This window comes from Acipenser ruthenus, chromosome 20, assembly GCF_902713425.1.
Source record: "Acipenser ruthenus chromosome 20, fAciRut3.2 maternal haplotype, whole genome shotgun sequence".
Classification (NCBI taxonomy): domain Eukaryota; kingdom Metazoa; phylum Chordata; class Actinopteri; order Acipenseriformes; family Acipenseridae; genus Acipenser; species Acipenser ruthenus.
This window is the reverse complement of record NC_081208.1, coordinates 6217026-6241650: the sequence shown is the minus strand read 5'-3', so window position 1 is coordinate 6241650 and position 24625 is coordinate 6217026. Positions and strand designations below refer to the sequence as shown.

The following is a 24625-nucleotide window of genomic DNA, read 5'->3' as shown; positions in this document are numbered from 1 at the left end:
ATGGGAGGGCAGTGAAGGTGAACCCAGCTGGACAGGGGCCATTACAGCTACTGATATAATCTCAGTCGCCTCCCATACTATAATATGGCAGACATTCTGAGTGAGCCGGTAGGCAAACGAGTTAGGGCTCTGGAACCGAGAAATAAGCTTTAGAGATGCCTGGCTAGTTGAGTGTCAATTCAATCTGTCTTATTTCAATTAATATGATACCATTAAACCCCACTAGACCACAATGCACTTCAGCCCCTCAGCTCTAACCACTATGCCAGCCCTCTTCCTAGCCCCTCAGCTCTAACCACTATGCCAGCCCTCTTCCTAGCCCCTCAGCTCTAACCACTAGCCCACACTGTCTCCAAGTCCCTCAGCTCCAACAACTAGGCCACACTGCCAGCAAGTGGCTCAGCTCTAACCACCAGAAGGTTGTATGGGAAGGTCACATTTTAATGAATTAAACAACGGCGGTATTTAGACCCACCGCCGTTTTAGAATAATTGAATAGACCCCTTTATGTTTTCCTTTCTTTCCAAGTGACTCCAGGAATGAAGATCTATATTGATCCGTTTACATATGAGGATCCCAACGAGGCGGTGAGGGAGTTTGCCAAGGAAATCGACATCTCCAGCGTGAAGATCGAGCAGGTCATTGGAGCAGGTAACTGTGGCCGCTGAGGTGTCTCCATATTTACATGCATACATGATGCCTTTATCCAAATCATGTATTTTATGCATTTGTTTTAACAATTGCATATTGCTAAACCAGATAAATAAAACCATTAAATAAATAAATATGATTTATAAAGACTACTACTTTGTCGCCTTGGATAAAGGCATCTGCCAAATAAATTAATAATAATAATAATAATAATAATAATAATAATAATAATAATAATAATAACCGTGAGCTACCATGTAATTGCAATGAAAATCTTTAGGTTCTAAAATTCTGAACAAACATGTTTCCAGGTACAAAAAAATGAAACTAACGCATTTGGTCCCTATTCACGTACACAAAGTAGACCTACAATTGACCTGTGCAATTGACCTACATCACAGCATAGAAATATCTGCATATATCGAATTATTATAAAAACAAGAAAGAACCAAAAGATGTTCAACTTAAGTTAAGGTCTGGTGCTAACAGGAGAAAGGGAAAGGGATTTTGAAGCTCCTTTAAGGCACTTACCTGTCCGTCCCCTTCCAGGTGAGTTCGGAGAGGTATGCAGTGGCCACCTCAAGCTGCCAGGGAAGCGGGAGATCTTCGTAGCCATCAAGACCCTCAAGTCGGGCTACACAGAGAAACAGAGGCGGGACTTCCTGAGCGAGGCCAGCATCATGGGCCAGTTTGATCATCCCAACGTCATCCACCTGGAGGGGGTGGTCACCAAGAGCAGTCCAGTCATGATTATCACAGAGTTCATGGAGAACGGCTCCCTGGACTCATTTCTGAGGGTAAGAGAGAGACAATCGCTCAATCACACACATACACAGCTGACGGCTGGTTTCACAGACCCTGATTAGCACTCATTTTGGATGACCTAATGTTACCTTAGTATGTCAGCTTATTGTCATGTATTTCAGATTTGCATTAAAGGCTTGTTGGTTACAACTTCTAATCCTTTTTAAAATACCTACAAAGTGATTGTAGTGGCCTACTGTACACTGACTGTAACCTAGTTTTAATTTTATTTTGAACTCACATTGGGCTGTAATCTCAAACCTGTTTTCCTAAACCAAATTCAAGTACATATTAAAGTATGCTCCTAAAAGGTATATACACAACTGTCATTTGCTGGACACTTGGGATGCAATGCACATCACACAAACACACACTGGTCTTCAGATTGCTATGGCAGTTTATACCTCTCTGGTTGTCACAAACCCCTGCTTTTTAACTACTGTGCCACTATATAGACTTTCTAAAATCCTTAGGAGGTCCATCTTCCACAGAAACGACAGGAGGCAGCTAAGCTCCCAGCAACTGCAATTTTCCATGCAAGTTGCTTTATTTTCCAAAAAAAACAAACAATTAAAGAACCTGCTGTGCTCCTAAGCTGAGGAAAGAAGACATGCAGTGAAAGGGAGATTGATCGGTATAAACCTAAACAAAAAGACAAAAGAGAGCGAGAAAACAGGGAGGGGACAAGAGAAGAGTAAGAAAGCATGGGTGCCCGGTACCGTGAGATTTCATGTGCCTATTATTATGCAGTAATTGTCTTAAAAATAGGAAAATGGATTGCTATGGATTGTGGTTTCTTTTACCGTTTTTCTTGACTGAGACACAATTTTCAGTTGAATTTGAAAATGAATCAAACAGATCAAAGGATGGCGTAAAAGAAACGTTGTAAACATGGATGCAAAACACTTGGCACCTTTGTGGTCGCACCAAGAAAGAGTCACTCAAGTAGGTGACTCTGCCTCAGGACTGCTGAAGTTAAATGCATCTCATCTCTTCTCCAGGTTTTTTTTTAATTTATAGCCCGCTCTGTCAAATGCACGCAGGGCCTGGTTTTATACAGCTGCTCTCACAGCTGCATTGACACTGCCAGCTGTGCCTGATGTGAACACGCAGCATATCCACACTCTCAAAGGAACAGTTGGTCAAGAAAATATTTGGACAGCTCAACAATTTTTCTTTGGGGCTTAATGAACAGAGCCTGATTAATACCAGATATACCATATAGCCGATTAATCTTAATAAGACCAGCGTTTTGGCTGTGTAATGTACTGATTAAGTATGTTGTAACACCGATGAAGGCATAACGCCCTAATAAGCAGACACCAAGGAGTTTTATTGTACTGTACAATTGAAAATGATTGTCAGACTCTGCAGCATCAATGCTTACTCCAGTGCTATCCAGGCTTAAGTCTCACCAGAATTGTTCTCGATGTGTTGCAGCAAAATGACGGTCAATTTACAGTGATTCAGCTAGTGGGAATGCTGCGCGGCATCGCGGCTGGAATGAAGTACCTCTCGGACATGAACTACGTGCACCGTGACCTGGCCGCCCGCAACATCCTGGTCAACAGCAACCTGGTGTGCAAGGTGTCCGACTTCGGACTGTCACGCTTCCTGGAAGATGATACCTCCGACCCCACCTACACTAGCGCCCTGGTAAAAGTCTAACCCCTAAACCTTACATTGAAATATATATATATATATATATATATATATATATATATATATATATATATATATATATATATATATATAAATATTTATATATATATAAAGGTTTAATCATGATGCTGTGAACAATCAATTGATTGATCAATAATATCATAATCATATTTTTAATATGAGTGCTATATGATGTGGAATATGACTTGTAAATACTTTTCTATTGCTTTTAGATCAATTCTCACCTGCTGATTAAGGCTGCACCTTGATTTCCCAACCCAAACAAATCATGTGACATTGTGACCTTTCAACCCTCTTTACCCCATCTGCTCTGTGCTATAAAGCAGAAGCCCAGTTTATCTGAATGTATGAAACGCTGTTTCTCTCTTGCGTGTAGGGCGGTAAGATCCCCATCCGATGGACCGCCCCTGAAGCCATCCAGTACAGGAAGTTCACCTCAGCCAGTGACGTCTGGAGCTACGGCATTGTCATGTGGGAAGTGATGTCCTATGGGGAGAGGCCATACTGGGACATGACCAATCAGGATGTATGTATTTCTGCCCTGAGGCATGACTCTGTGTGCTTGTTTGTGTGCGTCGCTGTGTGTATACTTGTGTCCTCTTAATACTTTCTGCACAGGAAGTGACTCTAGAGTGTGAATTATCAGTGAAAACAAATTCTGGAATTGAATTTAAAATAATGAGCAACACATTTTCTGTAAGCCTTGGTTAATTCCCCTTTAAGATCCAAAGAACATACATAAACACATTTTTAAAATCAGAACCAATTTATTATTTGAGTTTCCTTACCATTGGAATTTATTCATGAAGGTGCCTAGTGAAAAGGTTAAGAATATGCAGCCAGAGGTCTTGCCATGCTAACTATAACTCAATCTCTATGGGGGTTTGGAAGAAGGGGTCTGCTCTCAAACGCCTCATCTCCTAGTATTCATAGTCTCTGGACTCTCAATTAAAAGTTAACCTTTTCATTACCCTGTCGACCATGTACCTCCCATCCAATTAAAAATAACATTTAAATCAGGCAAGGGGCACTATAAATATTGAATAACCTGTCAGTTTAAGATTTCTCTTTATCTGGAATCAGAGAGCTAGGCTCGACACCACAGCAGATCCTAATTGTATCTTATTACCAAGGTTTCTTTTTTTTTAAGTTTATATTCTTATTGAGTGTTTAACTCTTTCAATACTAAAGACCTCTGAACAGTTCTAAGAAAATATCTCAGAATGGGGGTGCTAGTGCAAAATAAAACCCACAGCAGATTTTGTTGTCTCCTTTTTTCCATACACTGTATGCATTTAATATATTATACAGCAGAACCCCAAGGTTACAAAAACATGGGAAATGGAGGATGTTCATAATGCTTGGAACTCTGAAACGTGTATTTTTTTCAATGATTTAATGTACCGTAAAAAATAGTGTATAAGTCGCACCAGTGTATAAGGCACCCCCTCCATTTTTGAGAACCTCCTAAAAATTCCTAGAAAATAGACTTATACAAAGGTTATTACATGTCCCCTCTTGATAAAAGCTCTACATCTTTAAAGCTTTAACTGGTAAAATACACAGCCTGACATTTACAGCAGCCAGGAGCCCCGTTTCTGGTTTATAGTGGTGTGCTGGTAGACAGTTCCTGAGTGTAACTTTGATGTTCTGCTGTAGTACTTAGTGTAATAATGTTTGGAATAGTCTCAATGTTATACTCAATTCAGCATATCAATGTTGAAAAATCATGACCAATTATTTCGTACACGTGCAACACAAGACTACTCACCATCAATAACCTTGGACAAACCATGCCTGTAGTGCCTGCGCTGCAGTAACTCTGCCTCTCTGTCTGCCCTGCAGGTGATCAATGCAATCGAGCAGGACTACAGGCTGCCCCCCCCCATGGACTGCCCTAGCGCCCTGCACCAGCTCATGCTGGACTGCTGGCAGAAGGATCGAAACAACCGGCCCAAGTTCGGCCAGATCGTCAACACACTGGACAAGATGATCCGCAACCCCAACAGCCTCAAGGCCATGACCCCTCTCTCCTCAGGGTAAGAGCATGGGACACTGCGGATCTGAGAGACAGAACATTCAATACAGTACCGTCTAGGAAACCAAGTGCAGTATTGGAGAACTGCGAGCCAGAAAATTGAGTACAGTAGAGTGAACTTAGTACTGGGGATCTGAGAGCCAGCTTATTCAATACACTACTGTATAGATAACGATGTACTTTACTGGGGGTCTGAGAGCCAGCCCTGTAGCGTATCAAGAGCGCATTCAGTACAATATAGTACGGAGAACTCGATACTGACCTGAGAGAATTCAGTACAGAGAATTATAGAGAATACAGTAGAATACTAATTCAATATAGAAAATGATTGGGTAGGAAGTTGCTATGCGGCACCAAAACAATGTGTTTTTTACCATTATGCTATACAAGTAAATGTTAGAAATAGGGTGAATATCAAATAAGAAAAAATCTGCCCAAAATCTTCTTGCCTCATTAGCAGATGGTGGGGTTTACAAATGCTGATCTGAATACAGTACTGCCGTCACTGACATTTTTAAAAGTGGACTTTATAAAAACCAAGGTCTATAATAGCCTGTACGAGTCTTTTTAGTTTATTTTAAAAGTCAAATTTAAAGTTTGTACCTTCTTTAATATTGAAACGGTGACAATATGAATGACCCAATACTTTTTAAACTGTTATTTGCCAATAGTGTAAGATGTTGGTAAGATATACAGTGATACAACTCTCAAAAACAGAAAAAATATGATAATAGCAGGAATAGCTAACTTTCAAAGAGGTCTCGTCAGCCAGCCAGCTCTCATAAGTGTTAAACAGTGGATCTCAGCGGGCTATTGGCATCCCAGGCCCTGCCATTCTTCAGTCACAGTGCAAGTCTACTGGATGCCTGCTGGTGAGGATGAGAAGCTGTCTGCAGCTGAACTGAGAGGCAGACAAGCACTCAAACCCCGATGGTCAAATCTACCTAAAGATAACGTACACAGGCTCATTCCTGCGTAACACATTTCTAAATAGTTGGAAACAGCAAAGCAATGGGTCCTGTTCACCAAAAGGATTGTTCTAAGGAATGGTTTTGAAGGGCTGTTTTTGAACAGTTGAAAAGGGTTCAAACTGAATTTCATTAATCAAAAATGGCTTTAAAAAAAACATTCCTCAAAGAAGTCCAATATGATCCCACATCACAATAATGTTAAGCTATTGAAACATCAATTATCAGAAAATGCAATGTAGTACTGGAGATCTGAGAGTGATGACCTGCATATGTGTGATTTTTGGTTTGTTAACTAAGGCTACGCATCTTTGGAAGTGATTGCATTTGATCATAATTTACATAGACAGTTGTTCAAATTACAAGTGATTTAACATTCTATCCATGTAGATCACACTATAGGTAACAAGCTTTCAGGGCCATCGTCTTATTTGTTTCCTTCATAGAGTACATTCAGTATTTCAGTCAAATATCTTTTGATAACAGCTTGCTGATTTGCTGTATCTGTCTGATTGGGGCGGGACAGTGCAAAGCAGAATAAGCATTACATTAATATAAACTTCACCCCAAGGTTAAACAAGAAAGAGTGAGGGTGAGTGCATAATCCTCTATAACGACGGAATTGCACTCTTTTGATACATATTGTTTACCATATAACATTTCAAGCAATATGATTTTAATACATGTTATGATGCTCTCCGGATAGAATTGCCACCGCAATTAAACAACTGAACACATTTATTGAAGCCACTCACGCAATTCACACCCACTTGTTGATTTAACATCAATTCATTTGTGGTTAGAGAGGCGAGTTAAAAAACCTGACCTGCCTTAGTGTCTGTAAATTATGGAGACCAGCTGGCAACCCTGGGGTTGGTTCACTTTGGCACATAGGGATGTACGTGGTTATTGTTCTGAGCCCTGCTGGGCTGACGTCTGTGTTGTTTGCTGTGCAGGGTCCATCTCCCTCTGCTGGACCGCAGCGTCCCAGATTTCTCCAGCTTCAACACCGTGGATGAGTGGCTGGATGCCATCAAGATGGGCCAGTACAAACAGAACTTCACCAGCGCTGAGTTCACCAGCTTCGACGTGGTGTCACAAATGACCATGGAGTAAGTGCCAGTCTTTTATAATACCTGTATCTAGGGAAATGCTTATTTTAAGAAAAACCGAGGATGGCATTAGCTGAACCATTTGTCTACTTAAATGAATGAGTTTGAGTGTTTGAAGGTATTTAAACAAAACAAAAGCATTTTACAACTTCATAGTTTCCATTTCATAATTACTTTTTCAAATAAAAATATAGCAGATCAAATTGGCAACTTAAAAACCATCACTATGACTAGACTTTTTGAAATGTAGTCAGTGAAAGGTATATCCTCTATAAATACCTAAGTTATTTTTAAAGGACTTTTTGGAGTACACTGCACTTCAGAGTTGGCTTATCTGTGTTTCTGTTCGCTGGTTTTCCACAGCGATATTATGCGAGTGGGGGTGACGCTCGCAGGCCATCAGAAGAAGATCTTAAACAGCGTGCAGATGATGCGAGCTCAGATGAACCAAATCCAGTCGGTTGAGGTTTGACGCTGGAAAGGAGAACCAGACGCTGGAAAGGAGAACCGAACCCTGAGCTCGGTCTTCCTGGGAGACCTCTCTCTCGGTCTTCCTCTCTCTCTCTCTCTCTCTCTCTCTCTCTCTCTCTCTCTCTCTCTCTCTCTCTCTCTCTCTCTCTCTCTCTCTCTCCCCTATCCCCATCCCTCCCTCATCTGAGACACAACAGAACCCGATTTTCCTTGACTACCAGCACAGAGCTCCAGGAAGACAAAAGCTGAGTCTTTTACTATGAACTTCCGCAGATTGAGTTTTTTTTTTGTTGTTGTTTTGGATTTTTAAAGAAAAAAAAAATAATAATAATAATGAGAAACATAAGGAAATATATATATAGAGATTATATATATATAGAAATAAATAAAACTGAGAAAATGCTTCCCTTTAAAAGGGCTTTGAAGATGAAAATGGGAGTTGAGATGCCCCCACATCCTGTTTCTCCAAACATTGTTTAGTCTTAAAAGCAATGCGATGAAGACAACGTTTCCTACTTCTGAAAATGGCAACTGAAGGAGATTGAGCCCGCTGCTGAGCCAGTTTGGAACTGATTTTTGGAAGTGCTCAAGCATTCCTGGTATCAATGGAAAACGGTCTGTGGAGGCTTCAATCCATCAAATGGATCTCTCGCATTTCTTGTTGGAAGAAATTGCCAGTTGAAACACAAAAAAGTGTTAAGATACTTTAAAAAAAAGAAGAAAAAAAGAAACGAGGACTTTTTTTATTTTCCTCGTATTAAAATAGTCTCTTTGCCTGTGTGGATACTGTGATGTTTCTTTTTTGTTTCTCTATTTGCATCATTTAATCTTTTTCAATTGGAACTGTGTTTTTTTTTGTATTTTTCGAAGTACATCACAGCCTGCCAAATGGAACTTCCCTATGCACCACCGATGATGTCATCCTTCTGTACATATCAAATGCACTCATCATGTTGTGGTGTCATCGCTTGAGTCCCGGCAACCTTGCCAGACCCCAGTTTTGTCAGATTCTGAAATGGATGAACTAATTTGAAAGAGATAAAAGTGTTTTGTTTGCTTCTTCTTTGGGGGAGGGGGGGCAAGCAGGGGTAGACTACTCTTCATTATTGTTGTTGATAGTTTTAGTTTACATCATACAGATTCAGTAATGCTTATGCCATCATTCTCCACAAAGACTTATATAAAGAAAAATGTTTTGGGAGAGGGACCCTGAGTGCACATTTTTGGTCTTCACTCTATATAGAAATGATTCCCTTATTTTGTACCTTGCTGTTCTGGTACTTGGCCTAATGTGACCTACACAAAATGGCCGCTCCTTCAGCCAGGGAGCTAGAGTTTGTGAGCATGCTGAGTTAGGAGTGATTTCACTGGGAGCTTCAAGACACTTTACAGAACACTGTGTTGATGTGTTTTTTTTCTGATTATTATTTGTTTTTGAGGTAACTTTACCTGTTTTTTTTTATTAAAAAAGAGATGTTTTTATATTGAAGTATTTAGGATTTTTAATACCACATATAATGACAGTAATGTAATTTTGACTGGACTAGAGTAGAGATTTTTTTTTTTTTTCAGGTTGGGCAGACTTTGCAGAATTGATGGTAGAATAAATTTATATGCTGTAATTATTATTATATGAATAAGTTCTAGGGAGCACAGATGTTTTACGCACCTTTCCTTACAGGAGGGTGGAGGGGTGTATTAATTTAAGATAGTCGGGGTGCTTCAACGTAGAGAGCTATGCAGGGGGAGGTTCAAGATTTCTGTCATCTCCAGCACAGGAATGCAGTCCCATAGAAAAAAAAAAAACATGACAACATTAAGGCATTACGTAGGAACATATATATTCACAGTGTATGTCAATTCATAAAATCATACCCTGCAAGTGTTTGGCTGCGGTGAATTCTTATAATTTCATAGGAGTCAACTAGCCATGTTTGTTATGTTCAAATAGGTTTATTTAGGAAATAATACAATTTCTTTCATGTGCAAAATAATAATAATAATAAAAACCCTAGGAAGATTTATATATGATAATTATGTTTATATAACAAGTATGAAAAAGAAAGTAAGTTAAAAACTAAGTTAAACAGCTGAATTCTGAGAGTTATGTTCCTTAGATCAAGTTCTGCATCTGCTTAATGGCGTCATTCTGCTGTTGGATTTGAAGGCATTCATTTTTCCAAAATGAGATGCGATTAAAAAAGAAATTAAATCATTAATGTTGAATATAATTTATTAAACGCTCATATCTGTTAAAACTGCTAGAAATGAAAGGATATATGCATATGTTCTTGTAAAATCTTATGTATGTTCATATGTATTTTTCCTATGGGCTGTTCGTTAGCAGACTCTTTCCAGTTGGTGTAGGTAATACGAACACTGTACTGGTAAATTGTGAAATGGAGACACACATTTTGACAATTGGCTTCATGCTGGCACAAACTGACTGGGAACAACAACATTGTTGCAAATGTTACTATAACTAAATAGATGGAAATATTACACACACAAAATAAGTACACATACATAACATGGAAAAAGGAGTACCTATTGGCACTGTGTTTTATTTGATAATGCGGTCTAATTTGGGAGTTTTGACTTTAATTGGGGGTGGTCTGTTATTATTACTACTTTACTTCATAGTTTGATCTTCTGTACAAAGGTTTTCTCAAACCCAACTGCCCAATAGCGCCCCCCTGCTGGCAGTGATGGGACTGGAGCAGCTGCAGCCTCAAGCCAGTTTATGGCTTTACCTAAATCTGTATGGCATATCTGGAAGTCCTGTTTCCTTGCACATCCTAGAGTTGGGCAGCTATTATCTGTATGAAAGAGGAAGGATGATTACCAGTTTAAAGGAGATCACAAAGCATGACACATGGTCATCAGTAGTTACAAGCAAGAGTGAATGGGCTGGATCATAGGGCTTCAGAAGCAGCATCAAGTCTTAAGGGATCTACTTGTGCTTCCAATGGTAGGGATCTTTCTGCTTTTCCAAGGCCCAGCCTAGATTTGTGGGAAATCTATCCCTAATGCTTCCCATTCTAAAATCAAGGTCTCTTGTCAGTTTATTTATAGGCAGCTTAAAAGTTATGCTCATCAAATTGAAGTAGGTTTCTATTTCGTCTATGGATACCCATTACTGCTCAGGCACAAGGATCTTCCAGATCTCCACCACCAACCATGTCCGTCCCCATTCCTGTCCGTCCGCCTGTCCGTCCAGCTTTCTAGGTCTAAGGGAGAATGGGGCTAGTTTGCACTTAGGGTTTTGCAGCCTAGTTATTTTTTGTGCTGCAAAAACAAAATCAATGAATTCTTAAATCTTTTTAGTGAAAATCAAAGGACCTTGTAACCCCAAAAAGTCCACCCCTTACTCGGTTTTAATCTCATGATTCCCCTCGAAATCATCTCCAACAAAATGCCTCTATAAGGTATAATGTTGTTTATCAAACTGAGCACCATCTCACCTACATGAGCTAGCCTCAAGACAGCAGTCTAATAAAGACCCAGAGAAAAGCTGGTCATGTTTCTACTCATTAAATAAATATTAAATTCATTAAATCTATTATGCCACCATTCCGTTTGCCACTGGGAGCTGAAAGTGATCTGAAATCTGCCCCATTAATTTCCATCGGCAGTGGACCTGTTTGAAATGGGACTCTTGTCAGTCCTAGTTGGTTTCTACAACTTGACCTTCAGATACAGCTAGCAACCTAATTAGTATTCACTGCTAAGGATGCTTTTAATCCTCAAATTGAATGGAAATATTGGAGGTAGGTGAAGATCTTTAAAAAAAAAAAAAAAAGGCATTAAACAAACATAAAAGTGATTTTTGACATTTGTGTACGTTCGGTTATATAATGCACAGGGTATATAATGCACAGCAGTAGGAAGCCCCAGTTTGATACTGGAATCAGTTAAGGTTGAGTTTGCCAGACTGGTTTCATGGTACAGTTGGGAAAGGGGTTTGCTTCCTTGTTGACAATGACTGCTACTGGTTTATCCTGGTCAGGGTTGCTGGTAATTTGGCTAGTTTGCTGGTTCATGCTGGTTCAACAGATTGCATTCCTGGTTGACAAGCTGGTTAAGAATAGAACAATTTAAATTACCTTTAAAAGGTGTATTTTACACTCTTAAATGAATATAATTGCTGCAAACCTGTGCAAATGTTTTACATACCAACTGGGTATCTGGTAGGGAACTAGAAAGCCTGTGTTCCAATTCTCAACCCCAAGAAGGGTTGTCATTTTATACTTCAGTTGCTTTGTTATTTAATTTTCTACCCAGCCAAGCTGGTTATATACATGGTACGAATAAACAGATTTTTATTATTTTAATTTCTGTAAATACAGCAAACAGTAACTGTGTTTGTGATTTCGGTACTATAAAAAAAAAATCTAGATTTTTCCATGGTTAAGAAAATATGCAAAAATCCAAATTTTACAGCTACTGTCTATGAAGAATCAAGGTTAAACAATAATTCACGTGGACAAACATTTCAGTGAATGCCTTCACATGCGTTGTGAGTTTTGTTGAGTATTTCCTTCATATAACTGTAACAGGGTTTATGATGTACATATTTGTTAGTGTAAAGAAACCATTCAAGGTTTTCAATTAAACTGATGAAGGCAGTATAGTCTCTTATAGTTTTCCCTTATGATTAGGAGGAACAGAGTATATAGAAATAACAAAACAAACACACAGTCTCTGGTTTACCTGGATATCATATGCAATACAAAGATGTATTTTAGATCCTTGTGAACTACAGAGAGCATATTAAAAATGCAGCATCACTTTTGCATTGCATCATTCCAGCAGTATGTACATAGATACAATAGTGATCCCAGGTTTACATAAGTGTCTGCCTTTGAGCCACATAATTGAGGCAATTTCTCTGAACAAGCAAGTGGCTTTAATTCAAATGCTGACTGGTGTAGTACTGTGCAGTCTAGGGTCTCTTAGAGCGGTATATTCATACCCATTCGAACAGTCCCACACGTTTGGTAGTTTAAGTTTTATACCCTTTATTTAACTTCATTAACTCTTCCAGTGCTCCTATAATTGTGTAGTCCAAGTTTGAACTACCTTTCAAAAGAATCTGAAGGTGCAACCCTCTTCTCCACACTTTTACTTTGCCGGCCCCATTGCAAACGGAGGGACAATGTTTCAGCTGAACATAGCCAGCACTGGAGGATCCTAATACCTGCAGACAAGAATGGAGGCGTGGGGGGATAGTGTTGGACCTTCAGAGATATTTCAAAGGAAGACGACTACGAGGGAGTGAAAGGGGTACTTATAAAGGAAACAGATTTGAATTACACTATGTTTGATGTCTTCTAGTAAATACAAAATCTATTTTCTGAAATGTGATTACGTTTTCCTCATAGCTTTTTGATTAAATGAACACTACTCTGCAGTGTGAAAGTACAATGAGGGACATGCCATAGCTGTGCCTGTGCTTGAGGCTCATTGCTGCTGCTGTTGGCTATTAAAAAAGAAAACAAAGTTGTCCGTCTTCCCAACATCCACCTGCTCGGGTACAAAGTAAGAAAGTACAGCAGAACCTCAGAGTTACCAACACCTTGGGAATGGAGGTTGTTCGTAAGTGTGAAATGTCCGTCACTATGAAAACTGAATTTTCAGTGGTTTTATGAAATGTGGACAACCTGCTATCTACACCCTCAATCTGAAAAATAATACAAGGATACAGCACAGTAATACAATACTCATATTGTTATGGTTCTAAAGTCTTTAACTAAAATGTTCCTAGTAGAATTGACTGTACTTGCTTTGAAATCTGCCTTTCTGGATACATTTGTTGGTACAGTAATTTTGCCTTCTCTGTGACCAGCATGCCACTTATAGGAGCGCCTATGTGGTTGCATTGCAATCATGGTTGAGTGATTGAGTACTTCCGGTTGAAAGTGGGGTGTTCGGCAGACTGGTCAATTCGTTACTTTGGTGTTCATAACTCTGGGGTTCTACTGTACTCCAGTCTGACATTTTAGAACTCCATAAATTGCAAATGGACCTGGTCTCCAAAAGATAACTTTACATCTATAATGTAAAATGTATAGACAGAGTATATACTGTATGGTGTTCTTGAAAAGCATTTTAGGGTGTGACTCTCGATTAAAGGTAAGGCCCTTTATTTTGTTTTTTTTTATCTAACTTTTTATCACTTTTGTTTTTAATCAGTTGTTTTGCTTAATAACTGGTTAATATTGGGCACATGTTTTAAACCTCTGCATAGCATTGGAACCCATTTCTTATTTAATTCTACATTTCCAATGTGTCTACTTACACTTCTCAAACATCATGGATTATTTTGGATATAAATGTAGATTCTCTGTTGTTCCAGTTGTGGGTGAAAATGAGTTAAACCTGAATTATAATTTTTGAAAGTGAAAACTGAAAATAAAAAGTTAAGTATGGGCATAGAGACAGCCCCACCTGCTGGCCTGCTGGTAAACTTGCTTCCTGAATCTCTCAGCAATTCGACTCTACAGCCCCCATCCCCACTCCCAATTCCCACACAGCACTGCCGGCCCAGACCACTGTGACTGAAACAGGACGTCCTGTACTCTGTATAAATGTACATTGACTGTAACCCTGTGAATGATGTAACAATTTAATTATTTGTAATATTGTTATCGGTTTATTTTCTAAAATGGACAGCCCAACTTGATTCTCCTCAATAAAAAAAATGAGATCTGTCAACTTCGTTTGTGCATCCTAAGTCATAGCTATCTATCTATCTATCTATCTATCTATCTATCTATCTATCTATCTATCTATCTGTCTCTATCTCTATCTATCTATCTATCTAGCAATATAAAGAATCCCAAGTGAAATCACTGTGGCCTCTAACCGCTGTAATATTTGAAAGTCACAGAACTTCTATAATGAGATCCTGTAGAATGAATGGGACTGCAGCCTGTCGACTGCCATTTTGTCTGCCGTTTGATAATCCACCTCTTTTATTATTATTATTTATTTCTTAGCAGACGCCCTCGGATACCATGTGGCTCCAGATTAACCAGACGCTGTGAGAGAACAGGATTTCAAACTTGCCCCTAAATTGAAATAAATGAAGGTGTAAATGAACCATCCTTAGCTACAATTAAGAATGGTGCTTAAATACCCGCATGCGCGTCAAATAATTGTATTATACTAAGAATGAATTGCAGCCAGTCCCTATTTTTTTCTGTTTGTTAAAATTCAATCACCCATATTATTCTGCAAATACAATCAAAGCATCATCATCTCGTTGCTCTATCGATAGATTAGCTATTCGTTCATTAAGATCTGATCAGAAGCAGCTGATCAATGTAACTTGTTTGCTGCCCCCAAGCAATTCCAGCAGGATTAATCTCAGCAAAGGTGGAGCTCATTTATACGTGAATTTATACGAGAATTACTTTCAGTTTAGGGGGAATTTTGAAATCCCGGTCTGTCTCAAAGCGTCCGGTTAATCTGGAGCCATATGGTAACCCTAACAATTACCCATTTATACAGTTGGGTTTTTACTGGAGCAATCTAGGTAAAGTACCTTGCTCAAGGGTACAGCAGCAGTGTCCCCCACCTGGGATTGAACCCACGACCCTCTAGTCAAGAGTCCAGAGCCCTAACCACTATTCCACACTGCTGCCCTATTGTGTGGCATTATGTGTCATGGGGATTGCGACAAGTTCTCCTGTAGGATATGAAAGGCTAGAAGTCTATCTGTCAGTCAGAGTGAGTTTATTCACTCCTCGTTAGAACAATGGTTCAGTTATTGTTCCGTGTAGCTTCCTGCTAGATCTGATTTTTGAGTGCTTGTGACACTCAGTTTTCCGCTCAAGACTCCCCAATAAGACCCCGTGCCCCTGAGACAAGCAGATGTGTGAAGGAGTCGTGACCCTGCCGTGACCCTAGCGTGCTGTTCGTGTCTTACTTAAGGGAGAGGTCACAAGTTCAACATGAGGCGTTCAGAAAGGCTGGGCCCCCTCCCTCTCTCAATTCAGACCTCTCTTAAGATTCTAATGGAAGTGACTGTTGGCTCAGTGGGAACCTGAGGACTTGAGGTCGCAGATCCTGTCTGTGGAGGTCGGGGGTGTGGGGCTGCCCAGCTGGAGGTATCATCTTTTGTACCAAATTTTAAAATATTTCAGACAGGGTGGTTGACCCCACAAAAAGCCCCCAAATTGTTAGGCCATTTTCGAAATGAAACGATAAACGTTTTTTTTTTTTTATGTGTGTGTGTGAGTGTAGTTAAAACTGCATAATAACACTCCTGTTAATATTACCCATTGTGAGGACAAGCTCCTGAGAATGCCTGTTATTATCACACTGTGCTTAAGATCACTCACAGTTAACAGTCTGCCCTACTTTTGGAAATAAAAGCCTAAGATAAGTATTATAAGTAAGATGAGTAAGGAAGGATTATAATGTTTTAAATATAAAGTATGGTAGCAAAGTGTAGCATATTGGACACTGCAATCTGTATGTTCACTGCTTTCTTATGTTGTTATTTATTAAAAATGTGTTGTGCATGTACAGTATAATAGACTGTACATTGAAATACATTTTATAGTGCTGTTTTGGACCTCAGCACAGGCATATGTACAGCATTGCAGTAACACTTTGTTCTGTGTTTTTATGTTTATTTGACCCTGTTATTGGTGAACCCCTGATAGTCAACTTTGGTTGCTGTCATCGTTTTTGTTCAGTCCCTTTGATGTGAAATTAAAAGGACTGGACTGCACATTAAAATATTAGTTGAAAACTTGAATTCGTCATGAATCTGTGGCCAGTTTTTTACCCTGTAACTACTATCCACAGGTCCTATGGACCCAGATCACTTTTAAAATGCCCACTGCTCTTCTGCTACGTGCAGCTGCTCACTGTACCCTCAAGTAGTTTCATGTCAGGTCAGTTGTATGGACCTAAATAAGAGTGTAGCATGGTCTGAATTCCTCAAAGGACTTGGAAAAACCCTATTTCATCCCTTTATGGAGCGCAGAATGGCCAACACCAAAGCACCTCTCAAACTCTGCAGGTGATATTCCCAAGTCCAAAAGGAAAAGGCGCTCCATTTGTCCATCATCGAAGGACCGAAAGACAAAACGTCTCCAGCGCCTCGTGTCCATCACATGTGTCCAAATTGCATCAGAGCGATTATCCTGCTCTGAAATATTTGAATAGTGTTGTTTTCGGTTGCTAAAGTGTCATTTTTGTTAAATGGATTTAATTGAAATAAAAGATGGGTCCACACTCTAGTGTTGAGTTTTCAGTAAACACATTAGAAAGTACAGTGGTAAGCTAATAAAAGTGTGGAAACTGGATTTTGAAAAACCCCACTCCACCTTGCTGTTTCTCTGTTCAGTATTGGATATACACTGGGGGAGGGGGGAGTGCTATATAGCTTGCATGCTGCCGAAGTGAGAAGATACTGCTTTTCTTTCCTGCCTCCTAATCGACATCGATTTATTGACATGAAACTCCACAGTATAGTCCTTAGTGCATGTGTGTTCAGCAGACATCAAAGACGCTGTCGCCAATTAAACGCCAATCAACTGTGTGTCTGCTTTCAGCTCACATGTTTGTGTTGCTAATGGGAGTCTGACACACTGCTGTTTGTCTCCTTTAACTGCTTTCTACAGTTAGTTTAACTGGATGAGCTGTCCCTAGAGATACTCCCTCCCTGGCTTTAAGATCCACACGTGGCAACCGAGAGTTGAAATGATTAGAAGCACAAATTGATTAAAATGCAACAGCCCCTCCCTTCTTAGATCTATAATGCTTGACAGCATCATACCGATACAGTACCTTGGCTACTTTTAAGACGATAACGCACCCTTCCGGAGCGGCTTCAAACAGATTCATCATCAGGATCCTCTGCCAAGCTGTCTGCATCAATTGCATGAAATTTTTATATGAATGAATGGACTAAGATTTCTTGTGACACCTTCCTCATTCCTTTCAAGTCATGTGACAATGTCAGCTCTGCTAGCCCCATCTGCTCTACATTTTTAAAGACAGATTACCCCTTTTCCACTGGCTATATGTCAAGCTGAGGCAGAACCAAACCATCAAACTCTGGCCTCCCAACACATCTGAATCGCAGGGCCAGGGGTGGGGTCAATGATTTACATTCCTTCAGTCAGTACACTCGAACCATTCAGCGAGTGTCTTGCTTGTCAGATCCAAATTAATTCTTCCCCTCTTTGCATAATCAGCCCGTCGTTGCATTTCAATCATATTCAGTAATATATGAAGAATGAAAGCAAAGAAAAACTCAACCATAACCTCTGTGTCTGCCATTCTCAACTCAAATACAGCGCCTCTTAATACCGCGTCATATACACGCCACGTTCATTGCACATGGCTCGGACTCTGCAGTGGAAACACAACCAGGCTCCTCCTGAACCACGCTGGGCTGATAAAGAGTGGGTTGGTTTGGAGATCATATTGTAATACAATTTGAATGAGGAAGGCTGTTCAGTTCCAGCACTTCAGACAATCTCAAAGCAATTTAAAACCAAGTAAAGGCAGATTTTGAGAAAAATGAAAATAATAAAGTATTGGAGCAACAAAACAAAGAGCCACAATTATTAATTATGTATTTGTTCAGTCACTTATGGATGTCTCTGATTTGCAAAAATATTAAAACTTGAACTAATTCACTGATTCAAATTAGCAATCGCATCTTTAAATGTCAAATAAAATTGAAAGCAACTAACTACACAAGAGGCAACATATCTTGTATTTAAAGGAGGCCTGTGTGATTTGCTTTGCAGACACAGTACTGCAGCTACTCTCCTGGGATGATGCTAATGAGACAGATTAATTAATTAATCAAGCACGTCTCGGAACAGCACTCTGTCAACACGGGCAAGTCTTAATTACACTGTCCAACTTAATGATCACGTTTGTCACTGCATGCCATCTCCTTAGGCATTTCACGCTTTTCATTTTTTTTTAATTCCAGAAGAAAGAAATATTCAATGATCCTGCAAAACCCTGCCTGTAAACTAACATCCTGTTCAAGCATGATTATTGATAACGAGCAACAAGCTCACTGCCCCCTGGTGGATGCATCTGGTAAGAGACTGGGCCAATAACACACACAGGATTTTCCATGGTCAGTCCAATTAACTAGTGGAAGTGTTACTATGTAAGCCCACCCTCATATTATGCCTACATCTAAACGATTTATTATAATACAGTATGTCTAAAGCTACTCTTGATTGTCCTTAATAGCAAGGGTTCACTATATTTGAAACTAATTCATGGTGTATTTGATATTCCAAAATCTCTGATATTAAATGAGATAACAGTAAAAACTGTTATGCGTTTTTCTTTGTTGTCACATGCAGTTAACTGTTTATAGTTTGACATTTTATGTAAGCGTTCAACATGCAGTATTAGGGAATGTAGAACATTTGCCCACAGCAATGCAAATGAGCTGATTAATAATTTAAACACATCATTGTACACATTTCCAGCTTAACTCTTAAGGGTGACATTGTTCTTTGTATATATTTGCATAGCTAAAATATGCTTGCAGTATTTGCCATATGCACCATACCATCTGCATGTATAACATATTCCATACAATGGTCTAAGGGTTGCATCTGTAGAATGGTACAGTACTGTACCAAAGATTCATTTGAGGTTTACAGAAATACACTGGTGCCACTTCTCTAAAAGTATATAGATTTGTTAAATCCATTCCACATCATCATGTTATCTGTATACATCTTAATATGTGGATCGATTTGTAGTATTATGTAAACACAATTTTTCTAGCCATCATGCTCTAATTTCCTGTATTAGTTAATAGAATCCCACCTGGGCCTTTCTCTAAATAGTATAGGTGCCTGGTACCAAAATGAACATCCCAAGCAGCCGACACTGCCTTTAGCGCATGCAAGGCCTTGCAGAATGGATGAAACTGTGTTGAGAATTTTAATAAAATGTTGGTGCATTATATTATACCTGACTGGTAATGCTATATTCTCAGACAGTATGTATTTGAGAGCATTTAAGAGAGATTTTTAACTTTCATAAAGGAGGAGGTGATGGGTTGTGCCGCAGCACAAATTAAACACTGTTTAACTGCATTAAAAATGAGGGTCATTCCTTCTTGCGTTGGACATTTGGGCGGCTGTAATGTAACTTTGATTTAATTTTGTCCGTAGAGGTGGATTTGCAACTATAGAAGAAGTAATCCAGCTGTAATTAAAAATAAGCAAGGTTGTACACCTGCCCTCTTTTGTGGAAAACGCAACCTTTCGTTCCCTATCACACAAACACTGCAGTATAATTTGGATTCCCAGAGGGAGGGCTAGGCCGGAGCCTGAGGCTGCAGGAGCAGCAGAAATTTCAACCCAAAGGTTCTCATTTGCTTGGCAGGGTAGTGCGATTACACGACATGACTGTTTCAAGGTGTTTTCACACTTTAAGTGTCTGTGCTGGGGGTTTGAGGTTTCTGATAGCGGGCAGGCTTCACTGAAACACCCAGCAGGGGTAGGCCTCTGAGACGGTTGTCATGGCGACAGAGTGGATTAGAAGGCCTCTGTTTCGAAGGATGTGTCACAATCATAAACTTGCAAGCAGTGATGTGGGCACTTGAAGCCCCCATTAAGGGTGATTTGCGGAGAAAAGGGAGCTTGGATATTGACAATCAGGAGCTTTGTTCTGTCAGGGGCACCCCTAGAAAATAGCTCACTCTCTCTTTCTGTCCTCTAATTCGATGTAATTGTTCGGCACCTCTCTCTCTTGGGTCAGAGCAGGGATAGTGAGGGGCGCTCTTTCGGGGAGCCTTGCTTCTTCACAAAGGAGCACAGCTGTACTTGGGATAGACTGGCATTAGTGCACAGTGGTACTGAATTGTTTGCTCTTCTAACTCTCACAGGGTTTAAATGTGTACCTGTTAGGAGGACTCTTTGGAAACAAGATGATAATCTCATTGAGCTTCATCCGGTAACGTTTTAATAATAATAGAGACAGAGCTCCAGATTCAAGTCAGACCCTCACAGTCACTACAAAATCGGCTACTTCTGATTATATAGAAATCACCTCACAATCTAATAGGCACTGTGTCCGAAAGAGATCATGATACTACAAATGTTCGCTGGTGTAACTATCATACATAACCTGTGATAGTATTATTCAGGGTGCTGTACAATACCAGCTGGAACCACCAGAGGGCACTCATATTCATTATCCTATTGTTGTTGTTGTTTTTTTTTTTTTAAATATTTCTGTATATATAAAATGTGAAGTTAAAGTGTAAAGTTAGTCTGTATCAGTAAATGTAGTATATTGAACAGTATGTGTGGTTGGCTGAAAGCTCCTGCAATCTTGTCCCCTCCACTGCAAGCCATATTTAACATCCAGGAGGCTTCCTGACCGTATGTTTGTTTGTTGATTTGTTAAAAAAGAAAGTTTTAGTTTGGATTTTCTTTTAAATTCCAATGCTTCTCTACCACAATTAATTTATAATAATAATAATAATAATAATAATAATAATAATAATAATAATAATAATAATAATGCTACATACCGTAGTACAGAATTTCTCTGAAAATATTTTCTGTAAATCAAGAGCCATACAAAATCTACATGTTACCTATCTACTATATTCAATGCATACTATATAATATATTCATTGTCGGAAGGCCTGCCTCCAGAGCCCGCTCCTTCTCCAGAGCTCTAAAATGCATGATCTCAACTTAATTTGGAGATGCTGTATCATTAATTAACTTTAAGATATCTCGAAATAACTTCCTGTTGATTTCAAGGCATCTCTAATTCAGTTTAATATTGGTCAAAAATAACGTTCTGTTTATTTAGAGATACTTCCTGTATCTCAATTGTATTTAAATATATCTTTATATTAATTTGCAAAATCTTCATGTCATATTAAGATATCTTCAAATATGGCAAGCCAAATTATAATTTATCATATCTGTAAATGATTTAAAGATACATATTTTAAAATATATCTAAATGAATTTGAGACATCTCTCAACGATAACCTGGCTTGCCATAACTTTCTCATTGCAGTACCTCGTGTAGAATGTCCCGTGTATTTTTTGTTACAGCACCATCTTGTGGCGAGGACTCTTAATTGCACTCTTATTTATCGCTATAACATTGTGAGTGCACTATATATTGGCGGTGGGGGGAATAAATGTTTCACCGTCTCACCTGTACCTGAGCATATCTGCTTATCACTGACTCCCATAATGCACTGTCCCATTTTCATTTGAATTTGCAATAAAACAAAGTGTTCTTGTGGATTCTAAAGTATATATTTTTATATTATATACTAGTATACTGTTTCTCGTCATTTTCAGAATATGCATGTCATTGTATTAGTCTCGAACAGCATAAATGTCTTGTCTACACCATTGGGTTGATGCCAGGGTCGTGGTTGAAATTGCGGGTCAATGTTTGAGCGGGCCCTGGTCATGCTCAGGGTGACCTGCCTACTTTTTAGGAAGCCTTTGGGTAAAGCAATTTACCCGCACCTTTGATCTGATTAAAAATAATAAATAAATTATCAATACCCAGAACTTCCACACAGCATGAAAACAATTATGTGCAAATCATGCTTTATTATTACATTGCTGCATTGGTTTCTAATCGTGGATGCATTTTGCATATTTCATCCTTATTTAAATCGGATTATTTCGGTTTGCAGAGTTTACCTAATACTTGGCTTAATAACAGCGTAGTGACAGACATTGTTAGGGCCTGGGCAGGTTTCTACAGATCCCTGCTGAATAAATTAGGCAGAGCTATTTCAGGGGATATGTCTTATTCAAAGGAAATCTGTTGAATGTGGGATTCAAAACATGAAGCGTGAAGTCCAAATTGGATAGCACCTATCTCCTGCATCTGCCGGGGCCTGGATTTACTAGGTGTGACGTGTCAGTCAGATTGTCCTATATGTGGGTGACTGTAGCCTTTAGTTGATTCACATAACATGAATGTGGCCGCGATGATCACAGCTCTTATCGAGGTGTTTAATAGATTGATATCTAAGCAGACTCTGTGGAGTGCAGGGAAGAAGCTGGTCTTGTTGTGTCTATCATTGGGAAATTTGAGTTATTGTGCAATTTGGTATATATTTCACAATACAATCGAGAATTTACTACCTGCATTTTCCTATAGAATATACAAGAGTGATATTTACTGGCACCACAATACGGCTTGCCAGAATTTACTACCTGCTTTTCTCCATAGTATAAACAAGGGTGGCATTTTTTGACAAGGTGGCAAATTTTGACAGTACATATAATATGCATAAATACGCAGCAACCATGCTCCTCAATCATTGTGAATATAAGCTCACTACATCCTCTGTTTGTTTTATATAATGACATAGATGCATTTCTACAGTATATAACATTGACTACGAGAGAGAGAGAGGGAGAGGGAGAGAGAGAGAGAGATAGAACGCACTGTACTGATTAGCACTTTGATTTTGAATGGCTTGTTGTTTATTTATATAAACTATTGGTAATGCTTCATATTAACCTACCAATAATACACTTAGAATAATAATTGCTATAAGATATTATAAGTAATTTTGTTATGATATTAACATTATTAAGTTATTACTTTATTAATTAATCTAATTTCTGTTCTTGCCGGGTTCATTATATAAAAGGCGATCAGATTAGTTTTTTGCGTAGAAAGCGGAAGTCTCTAATGAAAAAAAAAATAAAAAAGAAAATGCAATTGTAATTACAGATTCCAGGTTCAGCCACCAGATGGGGGTATAAGACTTACCCAGTTTACAGGAAGCAATTGTGCCTTTTATCATCTACCTGAAAGCGTTACACTATTTAGATACTAGGAGGTTAACACATGTCAAAGAGATGTTTAAATCATTTATTTCCCATGAATGATCTTGAATGGGATTTATCTCAGCTGAGCACTGAAAGTAAACATCTTGATTATAAACATTTATCTACAGTTTTAACACAGTGAATGGTGTTCAGATTCCTAGCTGCGTGTTTACATTGGTTTGGAGCTTCAATTCTTATTAATAAGCACCTTCTTTGAAAAACGAATTTTGAGCACTCCCTCAAATTGCACTAAAATATGAAACAGTATTGATTATTTAACTCGATACACAATATAATGAGACTCAATTTTGAGATGGAGGAGTGCCAGAACTAAACCACACAACTGAGCACTTCATGGAGTTATTAATAATTGATCTTTTTTTGAAATTGCATATCGGTGTTGTGTAATTTATCAGTTCTGCAGTGGATACAACCCCTGATGACAGGCTATAAGGGAGGAGTTTGTACAGCACAGGACCAAACAACACATGTGCAGCTCTGTACATATTTCCATATAACTGGAAACCAGTTTATAAAGCTTAGGGTTAACATTATTTAACATACGTTTCTGAGCGATAGATTCTGGGGATATCACCCTCTACAGAGACACCTGTGTCTGTACATTTGTCCATTTCTATGTCACAAAGTTTACATTTAAAACTGCGTATTAAATGGGGATGAAACATGGTGTTATAATTGCATGATAAGTTATTGACAGGATTAGTTAATGGAGTATATGGTTGGTGATGTCTCTCTGTCAGTACATTTGTTCATCTGTGTATTACATTTACATTTTTGCATATATCTTGAAAGCTGAAACCAGGTATTAACATTTTTTATTGAGAGTATCAGATTGTGGGGACATATGGAGGTGTCTCTCTATCTGTTAAGTAGACAGTCTGTCATATTTTATCCACATCACAAAAGGTGTGAAAGTTATACTGATCAGTATTTCACAGATCGGATGTCTGAAAGTGTGTTTGTGGGGTTGTATTGACATGCTCTGGGTCAAAACTATTAAATATAACCACCTTTGTTTACATTGATTCATCT

The 24625-nt window shown here is 38.9% G+C and overlaps 1 protein-coding gene across 6 annotated transcripts in view; it reads left to right on the top strand.

Annotated features, from left to right (window-relative positions):
• LOC117425646 (ephrin type-B receptor 2) overlaps positions 1-14444 on the top strand; it is a 124837-nt gene extending 110393 nt beyond the window's left edge. For 4 of the 6 annotated variants that reach the window (XM_058993323.1, XM_058993322.1, XM_058993327.1 and 1 more), the window contains 7 exons: positions 529-651; positions 1201-1448; positions 2896-3111; positions 3515-3664; positions 4984-5177; positions 7101-7256; positions 7620-14444. In XM_058993323.1, the coding sequence (XP_058849306.1) occupies positions 529-651; positions 1201-1448; positions 2896-3111; positions 3515-3664; positions 4984-5177; positions 7101-7256; positions 7620-7728 (1196 nt within the window). In that variant the 3' untranslated portion in view covers positions 7729-14444. The remainder of the gene's footprint in view (positions 1-528; positions 652-1200; positions 1449-2895; positions 3112-3514; positions 3665-4983; positions 5178-7100; positions 7257-7619) is intronic. The other 2 variants (XM_058993325.1, XM_058993324.1) reach the window with 1 other exon arrangement.
• The last annotated feature ends 10181 nt before the right edge of the window (positions 14445-24625 follow it).